The sequence below is a fragment of the Pholis gunnellus genome (genome assembly GCF_910591455.1).
Source record: "Pholis gunnellus genome assembly, chromosome: 19".
Taxonomy (NCBI): Eukaryota; Metazoa; Chordata; class Actinopteri; order Perciformes; family Pholidae; genus Pholis; species Pholis gunnellus.
Genome location: NC_136546.1, coordinates 17,626,114 through 17,636,866, shown reverse-complemented (window position 1 = coordinate 17,636,866; position 10,753 = coordinate 17,626,114). Strand labels below are relative to the sequence as shown.

The following is a 10,753-nucleotide window of genomic DNA, read 5'->3' as shown; positions in this document are numbered from 1 at the left end:
TCTGCAGGAGGCAAAACCTCCCATAAACTAAAATATTAAGATTTTACACCATGGTCATTTTTCTATTTTTTCCAGTAACCGGAAGTTGAAATGTTTTCAGAGGAACAGACAATTTATTTAAGTGTCTAACATAAAGGTATTTACTGTACAACTTCAACAATATTAGATTATATATATGGAATATCTTAAATAATGAACTGCTTTTCTGGTAGAAAAGTAAATAAATCAGGAGTTCAGCCTAAAATGGTGCAGACATATAACAGCTAAGTCAAAATAACACTTGTTTTTAATATTTTAATAGAAAAAAACCCCACATTATTCCTATTTAACCACCACACGTTGACAGATTAAGTTTCGTGTTTTTAATATCTGCAGCAAATACAAAGATCCCATGGGCTCTTTACATTTGCTGCATAATAAATCACACTTATTAAAGAGTTCTTATAGTATAACAACTCTTTAGTAAGTGTGACTTTATTTTCTACTTCCATAACAAACAACACAGAGCGTATAGACAGCTACCTAATTGTAATGTCACGAATGTAAAATCAGAGGTGGCAGCACAGACAAAGAGCAGAGCACAGACTTTGAATGGCCTTTGTGAGCTTCTGTCACAACTGTCAAACCAAATTTAAAATATCCACGAACGGGCACAATATTTAGTCATCGCCTCTTTAAGACTGGTGTTAATAAGGGACTGCTTTTGAGTTTAGGCTGTGGACATGATACAAAAGTGATCCGTATTTTGTCAGGATTATATTTGAAAGCCCAAATTAAGATGACAAGGCAGAAGGAAAATAATGACCAATTCTTCAGAAGCTTTCCTCACTATCAGACACTCGCACCTCATGGTGTTATTGAGAATCTTCTGTGGTTCATCATGTCATTTGAGGCTGTAAAGTTAATGTTAAAGTTGGCTGAGATACAGATTTAACATCAATCTCCGATCTCCTACATCTAAATACATCCAACTAAACTGGTCACAGTAAAACCACGACTAATATGTGACACATCTTTTCAGCGATGTTACAAAAGCTTAAACTGCAGAAGACAAGAGAGAAACTTATTGTACTGCAGCAACTAATTGGTGTCTGTGCACAAGCGTTTATATACAAATGCAGCTGTTATGTGAAGAATTGCATTGAAAAATAAGCAAAACAGAGGCTCACAATGCACCGAATGAGAATTGCTTGCCCACCTCTGACTGTCGGGCTGTAAGAAAGCATCTTCAGGAGCAAAAACATTAGTTCTTTCAGCCTAAAGAATAATAGTTCTCCAGTAGTTTTGTAATTAAAAAAAAGGCATTTGCTATAAGGCTGATTAAAATGTTTTCTCATATAAATATATAAAACGTTTGATTAAAAAAAAAATGGCAATAACAAAATTTGCTTTAATCAAATGTCTACAATTGTAGAAAGGTAATGCAATGTCTGAGCATGAAAGCATTTCTAAAAATAAACCTCTTCTCTCCCTGAACTAACTGAGCAACTTCAGTATCATAATATCATCCTCAGTTTACAACACGTAATTAAAAAATGGCATATCTTGGCAAGCAAAAAGCTTATGTGATTTGTTTCTGCTTAGTTATATTTTATCGCTAAAAACAATAAGAGCTCATCCCAATTTAAAAAAAACACATCCGGTCCAGAAGGAAAGCCTAGTTACTTCTTCTTAAAGTTCTTGAGAGAGAACAGGTTAATCCCGATCCCGTACACATACGGACTGATGGACGTGTAGGAAAATGAGATCAGGAACTCCGCCTCAGCCCAAAAAGGAAAGTCAGTGGGGTCAACAGTCAGCTGGAGGATCAGGTAGAGAGTCCAGTCCAGCTGGAACAACCCCATGGCTGCCAGCACAGCTACGGTGCTTCGATGGAGATTCGAACCTCTGCTCCTCCGGCCTCCTGACGCCGGTGTCACCTTCGTCCTTTGGCCTAGCAGCACCGCGATGATGAGGCAGCCGGTTACAGTGACGACGGCCAGAGGCAGCAGGTTGCACACCAGGAGGAAGAGGTATTTGTACACGCCGTTGAGTGCGGGGCAATAACGTTCGCTACACTGGAAGACGTCCGGCGGGCAGTCGCTGCTGTTTCTTGTGACGTTCCCCGCAGGGCCTTCGGGGTCAATGATGAAAATGGGGAGACTCAGCAGCGCGGCGAGCAGCACGCAGACCCCGCTCGCCATCCAGGCTGACCTGATGCTGTCCAGGTAGATCGGGAGGCTGGCCCTCTGGTTGGCGTCTCTCAGCTTCTGCTGGCGGAAGACGCTGATGAGGACGGTGAAGAGGATGCTGGCAATCTCCCCAAACTTCGTTAGGAACTTGAGCGAGCGACACGACCAGGCGTCGACGCCGTCGGAGGAAGTCTGGAGGGTGATAACGTCAAAGACGGTCACGATGACAATTTCCCCCAAGTTGGCTGAAGCCAGTCCCAGGAGAAACAAATCAAAGGATTTGACTCGGGTGAACTTGATCTGAATGATGGCGAGGATGAGAAATACATTACCCATGAGTCCTATGCACAAAATGAAGACTCTCAAGCCCAGGAGGTTGATGGAAAAACCATCCATCGTTGAACGTATAAGATCACACAAAACAAGTCTCGTATGTGTTCCTCTTGCCACAGAAGCAGACGGAGATATGACTTTCCAGCATGGAGAGAAGTTCTGTATCATCTCTCTTTTCCGCATCACTGACCAGACACGCTTGTTATCAAGTTCTCAAAGGTGGCAAGAACGTAGCTCTGTGATTGGCTGTGCTCATTATAGACGGGAGGCTGGAAACATTGAAGGCTGGGAGTCATTAAAGTTTTACCTCTGAGCCTTTCAAAGCTTCATCTTGAGACCAGCACCGTGTAAGATTTAGAGGAGGTTTTTTTTCCACTGGCTGACATCACCAAGTGCAATTCCTGCAAGAGCTCATTTACATCCTTTGACACTTGATCCTCGCCTCGTTTTTGTAATTTCGTGGTTTAATTGACATGCTATATTTTTGACTTACCACACACAACTGTGCCATACCCCCAAAGAAATCAACCAATGATGTCTTTTTTTAACATCTCCCCTATTAACTACTTGAGTAGTTCTCCACCCATTAATTATAGGTGTAAAACAGTGTCAAAGCCTTTGCTACCTCTTCAGGAAAGTATTGAGATACTGAGATCGTGATTCCATTGCTTGATTTGAAAAAGAGCAGTGATTTAAATAGTGTGACCTTAAATAACTGATAACATCCACCTTGTATATATACTTAATTTACCATCTGTTTTGAAAATTGGCATTGTGTCGTGTCTCCAAATACAACGGTAGAAACTTCCTGTTTCAGAATAAGAGAATCTGTGAAGAGGACGAGAGAAGGACTGAGTCAGTTGCAATTAAAGTCACTTTGACGAACCGATATGATGAGGTTCGGATGAATATCTCTTTCCCTTAACCGGGTTGGTTGGGACTTTTAATTCAAATAATTCAAATATCATAAAGAGTCTGTGTGTGTGTATGTGTGTGTGTGTGGTGGACAAACAGAGGAACAGACATGATGGGACAGGGGCTTCTGGACCTTTGCTGTTCACCCAGGACCAGTTCATGTTCCAGCTTGTCTCTTTCCCTCTTTTAGAGCGTCGTCTAGTTAGCAGACTTTCTCTTCAATCAAGCCCTGCATCCTGACTCAGCCTAATTGTGAATCCCACTGTGTGTGTGTGTGTGTGGACATGTGTGTGTGTGTGTAATTAAGGATAAGCCCTACACTGGCAGTAAATGGATAAACTAAGTGTTACATAATGAGTCCTTTTCCACCATTCAATAATTACCAATCGAAGAGCTGATCGAACATTTTTCATTGTTTCATTCTATTTAAGGTGCAATACATTTAATTTATTGCTTAATAGCTTGTGTTTTTTATCTGCCATTTTTTTTTATTGTAATGCCGATCCAAACCACAAATCACTGTCGTTTCAGTCTAATACAGTGAGATTTTGTTGGAGATTTCCACAAATCACATCTGTTGACTCTCATATTTTGTATGTAAACTCACTGGACTGTGTTTTGTAGAAAAGCCCAACTATAACCTTATTAGGTAGAACCGACATAGATTAGACTTAAACCAGTCTACAGCCACGTTAACGAATTGTACTTATACAGCAGAGCTTTGAGCCAAATGTTAACGTCGGTAACATACAAGTAACACAACTAACATACAAAATGACAACGCTAACAATAATATCCTTTTTACACACACAAAAAAAAGAATGAGGGTTTAGCACATAAACAAACAGCCACACTAACGGTTTGTACTTTTACACAGAAGTGCTTTGAGCCAAATGCTAATGTCAGTACGCTAACATATTCTCAATGACAATGGAAACAACACTATAATCTCCCTAATTAGAAAAGGCCGACATTGAGTTTTGCTTTGGGCTACCAAAAAAATACATCTCTATTTTCAGAGTTAGCATACAAACAAGTCTACTACAGCCATGCTAACGGCTTGTACTTGCCAGACAACCCAGATCCTGCAAGACAGAGAAGAACCAGGGACACCTAAAGGAGCGAAGGGATCGTCACAAGATTTACACCTGCAGACTTTATGGCGAAGTTTGTAGTTGTTTCACTTCAACGAGAAGTTAAAGGGCCATTGGGATCCAAAGTTAGTAGCTAAAGTTAGCAGCTAAATTAGGCCTTTCAACATTGTGGCGTTGTGTGCTTGATACATTGGCAGTGCGTTTGGTTACTGAGAGGATTGTTTTCTTTAAAGTATTTTTTCTTTATTTTTTTCCTTTTTGACTTAAACAAAACTGCAGTGAACACATTGAGAGACCTGCTAGATATTAAAGCTGACTTGCCTCAGTTCCTCCCTGCTAAGCAAAAGGGCGGCATAGTCTGTGCATGTACGGACGGTTTCTCACCCCAATCACGGCCAGTGAACTACAGGATTGAGGGACTCGGTTCTGCAACTTCGGGACTGATAAGGAGCAGGATGGAGCAGGAAGGAGCAGCGGCTTGGACTCAGAAAGCAGCAGGATGTCACTGTAAGAGTTTTCACATTCGCACTTCATCAGTTTGTTGAACATGTGCTTCATCTAAATCTTTGCAGGGAGCTGAAAAGTATAGTGCACCAACAACCTGACTACACTCTCCCAGATGTGCGAGCCGAGGCCACACCCTGGAAGAGGGAGGGACGCATCTTGTCGACTGAGCAGAAGAACCCGAGTATCTCCCACAGGTCTGGTTTAGCTACAACACCACTCTGCATCAAATCACAGGTCAGTCCTCCTTCTTTCTAGATCTTCTTCCAAGATTCTTTCAGACTGGCAAAGGTACGACATGTTGATCTCTCTATGCTTTAACCAGTTCATGGTGGTCCTGTCCCCTCATCTATGTCAAATATTTGCAAGGAGTGAATTCCAGACAGTAAAGTTCGCGTCCAGGCCGCTTGTCCTGATGTGGTAAGTTGTTTGCTTGTGATAGGTAGCATGAACTGTAATAACGATTGTCTTTGTTATGTTTTACCGGGATCACAGAACGAGTGGGTGTGGTTATTAATTATTTAAACATGGCTATTTAATGTCTATTTACCACCATTGTACCATTCAAATAGTACAAAATGAGCTGATATATAGAAAGTACAACTGTTTAAGTTGCTTAGTAGTTGTCTATTTTAATCGGTGGGCTTGTTTAAGCTTGTATTTGTGTATCAGGATATCTTTCACTTCTTGGGAGATACTTCTGTGTCCTTGACGACACCCAGGAGGCATGGGGGCCATGGAGTCCGCCATGTTGCAATGCCATGTTTCTACAGAAGCCCAGAATGGACAAACTAAACACTGGCTTGAGCGAGCACCCTTTGGGTTATCTACATTAAATAAAGGAAGGGATGGGTACTGAAACTCAGTATTAAATGGGCCCCAGTGCTGAATAATTAAAGACCGGAGTATTGATGAGCCCCGAAGTTACTGGTGCTTTTGCACTTTTAAATGTTTTGTCTAATTTATTATCACGCTGCAGCGAGCTTCTCCTCAGCTCTCTGTGTCGGGCTGAGCTCCTCCAACTACACACACACACACACACAGACACACACACACACACACTAATACACACAAGTACAGACACACAGAACTAAGTCAGCTACAGAGCAGAGGCAGAGAGGTGAACCAGGGGAATTGAATATTATTCACGTTGATAACAACTTTGCTCGTAACTGTTAAACATTCGCGAGTAAAAAGCCAATACTTTATCAATAGATCTGTTCAACAAGCAGGAACATGTAAACGAAAGCAACCCCACATTAAATTAGCTCTGTCTGCATCCCTCATCCACCACAGCTTTGTTTACACAAGCACAGCACAAAAGATCGGCCAAAAGCATTTTTTACAAACAAGATTTTAAAAATTCTGTCTGTCTGAAGTCTGTTTATCTTTGTTAGTTCTTGTAAACTTCTCTGCTGGCGGAGACAAAGCAGGAGGACAGAGGACAAGAGGATGATGTCTGTGTTCTTCATCATTTATTATCATTTACTTCACTCAGGAATGGTATATTGATATTTTAGATTTGTTTCCAGTGAGATATTAATGACTTTATAGTGACTTTGCTGTTGTAAACATAACTGTCGCTGCTCTAGAAACAATATTTAGTTATATCTAAATTATAAATAACTTCTAATTCTGTTTTTTTTAATTCTATATATGTTTTCAAAAGCAATTATTTAGTCATGAAAAAGAACAGCGTATTGATGAGAGTAGCTCCTTGTAGTAATAAAGTCCTAAAGACACCTATCCCTACCAGAGGGCCTTCTGTCCTTCTTATTGGTTTATGTAGTTTGGTGAGATGACGCAATTCCAGCGTAGCTCCGCCCACCTTCAACCTCTAATCAGAACAAGTGAAAATACCTGTGTGGATGTCCTCTGAAAGATTACAGTAAACAAAAAAAATCAACCCGTCTCAAATATTTGGAAGAAAGTCTGAAGACACGTATTTAGAAATGACATTTGTCAACAGAATTCAGTCCTCAGTGATTGACTGAGTTGATTTTATTGATGCTGTACTTGAGTCTGTGTGGATTCACAGATTTCATCACTTGTGAGATGAACATTAATGACTCTATAATAGATGAAGACCTCCACACTTTGGACTTTTAAATGTTATACTGTCTGGACATTTTTGTTTTTTATATTTACACAATCAAAGTGCATGTGATGTTAAGAATTGCAACTATCCGAAAAATGAAATATTCCTATCACTGATGATATTTTGACTTGTCACATCCAGAAAAGAAGAGGTGTAAATTACAAAATGATTTGCTGTGGCACTTCAATAAAAGAGAGCCCTCATTAAAGACATTATTAACAGCTTTTCCCACCATATGTCAAAATGTCTAACGTGAGTCTTTAATTAACGTTTTTATTAAGTTCTTGTACGGATTGTTCAAAGTAGAGACTTGGTCTTGGCCTATAAGCACTGAAGACCTAACTTGATTATGATCTTCATCATTAAAGTTAAACCTGAGCAACTGGGATTTCAGACTAAACTTAGACTTGAACGATGGAGCCTCAGCTGCAAAGCTGACTAAAACTTCATATAAATGTTAATATGCTGCAGCAATCAAAATGAATCACTCTCCAATCACTTTGTTAAAGGTGCTTAATTTGATATTCAGAGCATGAATATTGCAGTGAACTATTTGCTGTGTTAAAGATATAGTGGAGTAATGTCTACCTGAGCAGAGAATAAAGTCACTCTCCTTTCGTGTGTGTGTGTTATAACGGCATCCTGACCAACACCACCCATCCTCCGGCTCCCCTCAGGTAAACACTGAGAGCTCTGTTCAGCTCTTCTGCTGTAGTTTGAGCTGCTGGCTCAGCCGTCACCATGTTGAGAGCCGTTGAGAGCCAATCAAAATGCCTCCCGTCTTACATAGCAACTTTAAGCTACTGTTTAAGAAATATATTGCTCGTGAAAGAGTTACATTTAATTTCCAGCTCACCAAATTAAAATGTGTTTGACACTTGAAGTATTACAACACTTTCCTACGGAGTTAATCAAGTGTGAAGGTGTGAATAGTTTAGAGGAGACTCAAAAACTAAAATGCACGAATGATTTTGGACATCCAACAAGGAGTGTGAGAGGAAAAGCATCATGTCTTGTGGTTTCAGACTTTCTTCTTTTTCACAGCTACAGGCTAACTATTGTAGTGGGTTCAACTGCAACATCAGCAAGCATCTACAGTAAAATGTCCTGGAGCAGGTCGCTGAATCTCAGCTGCAGCAGTGAGTCTGCTCTCTGACCGCTCAACACAGAAGTTTATTTTCAATGAAGACATCAATGTATTTCATTGTATCCCCAAGAACCAGACTCCTGTGCTGAAAAACTAAAACGCTATCTCATCCCAGGTTGTCAGATTGTCAATTAGTTTTAAGTAATTTGATTAACTACGTCTTTATATAGGAATAAGCTCCACGAGCACAATACAATACACAGAAGCCTCTACAACAATAGAAGCCATAAATTCAGGACGCTCCTTCGTTGAAATTGCATTTTATGGTGAATTATCCTAAAAAATATTAAAATGACATGCAATCGATTGACAGTCAGTGAACCTGCACAGGTTCAAGGCGTTGCCTGGATTTATTGTCAAAGTAAAGCCTCCATAACTCTGATGATGTATTTCTTTGCTCTATTTGTTTTGTTCACAACTTACAGACTTGTATGGACGTTTTATTTCTTACTTTACTGTTGGTTGTTGGTACTTTATATATATATATATATATATATATATATATATATATATATATATATATATATATATATATACTTGTATTTACCCCTATTTTCCACTACTTGTGTACAGTACACAACAGTCCTGTCCGTTCTTTACTTTTGTCACAAATGTTATTTCTATTACTGTGTATGTACATCAAAATCAAATTCCTTGTATGTGCACGCATACTTGGCGAAATAAAGCTGATTTCTGATTCATAAATCTCTGGTTTATGCTTTGGGGATCATGCATGATTATATGGTAAATATACTAAATTGTGTTCAATTTCATTGGGAAATAAGAATTTGGGTTGGACCCACACTTGTAACCTTTGGCATGGATCCCTTGCAAGCAGGTCTTCCTGGTTTGAATATCCCACTTGAGAGGCACACGGGTCCGCGAACAGGTGCTCCCAGTGACAGTCATCACCGTGTCCAATTAACGCCACAGAGACGCCCCCCCCCCACCACCACCCCCCCTTAAGAAAGTTGACGGGGTGGGTCCCAAAAGAGGCAACCCCCTTAGCCTGCAGTTACGCGTGGATACCCCTTTAAAACGCTCACCATGTTGCCATCACATGCTTCAGCACAGAAGTAGGATGAGGATGTTCTCGTTGTTATGTAAAACACATTTATTTTTGTTTCTTAAAACGGGACCGGAGAGTCTGCTGAGGATTTCTTCACTTTTGCGTGGCAGTAGGGGCCCAACCACCACCCCCCCAGTCTGTCAGCGCCGCAGTCATGTTGTGCTGCTAGTTGTTGTTCAACACGCCGACTGGTGCGCAAACTGAAAAAAGCTGCGTGCGGTGTTAATGCCAAGTGGCGGATATAAGCGACGTGTGTGCAGGCTATACGCACTCCAGCAGCAACACGCGACGGGTTTCTTCTTCTTTCTTTCTTTTTTTAGAAGCCGTGTTGGCGTCGCAAGAGTGGATGGGATATAAAAAAAATAAAAAAAACAACCATCCCGGGCGAACCCAGCTCTTCTCGGAAAGGAGTGCTGCGAGAAGAGAGTAGTTTTGCTCCGTCTCTTCTTCCTCTCTCCTCTCCGTCGATATTTTAGAAGAGGGGTTTTTCCTCTCGAGTGGAGTGGCGACACATCGGCGACATTCGGGTATTTTTATTTTTTTTTATTTCCTCCAGTTTGAGCTGCATCGGTTCAGCAGTAGGACGAGGCTGACTTGCCGTTTGGAAACCATAAGGTGCCAGCCGACTGGCTCCTCGCACCGTTTGAAAAAATTAGACGAGATAGAGCCCGCCACGCAGAGAGAGAGAGCTACGTTCCGGTAAGTAGCGACTGCTCCACATTATCTTTCCTCATTGCTTTTTTTTTTGTATTCAGGCAGAGCATAAGGGGTTTGCATGGCCAGCTTTCCTCTTTTTTATTACGTGTGTATGCATTTTAGTAATGTCTGGAGGACGTTGCAGAGGCAGATAATGGCCATGGTGATGAAGGAGATTCCCAGGGAGTGGTACTCAGTCGGACTGACCGTGCAATGTGTGTTATCATAGCCTCACCCCCCCTCTCTCTCCCTCTCTCTCTCCCCCGTCACCTCCTCCTCCACCACCACCAGCAGCAGCAGCAGCAGCCTCCAAAGTGTAATGTCAAAGCGATAATAGTGCTTTGTCCGCGGAATAGACTGAAACAAGGTCAAGGAAAGGGACACAGCAGCCTGTGAGCTCACTAATATCATGATTGGCTGGATGGATGCGCGATGTGTTTACCTGGATATATATGTGTGTGTGTGTGTGTGTGCGCGTGTAAGCTGTGTGCGCACGCACGAGGGGTTACAAACTTTACGGCACATACAGCCTGTGGCATTCCTTGGTGGTAATAATATCTATTTATTTGCTCAAGGCGTGCTCGTATGGGCCTTTTTTAACGGGCTACTAATATTTGAACATAAGAGCCACTTTAATGTGAGAGAGGAGGACATATCAGTCAGTGGTGTTCATTGGAGTGTGTGTTGCTCTGCTCAGGTAAACGAAGGGGCGTCGCAAAGGCCAAC

The 10,753-nt window shown here is 41.3% G+C and overlaps 1 protein-coding gene across 1 annotated transcript; it reads right to left on the bottom strand.

The window, feature by feature from the left end:
* Positions 1–1,661: 1,661 nt before the first annotated feature.
* Positions 1,662–2,567, bottom strand: ora6 (olfactory receptor class A related 6; the record flags this gene model as incomplete). The annotated part of the gene is made up of 1 exon (XM_079180733.1): positions 1,662–2,567. The coding sequence occupies one exon, from the start codon at positions 2,565–2,567 to the stop codon at positions 1,662–1,664; it is 906 nt and encodes a 301-aa protein (XP_079036859.1).
* Between the last annotated feature and the right edge of the window lie 8,186 nt (positions 2,568–10,753).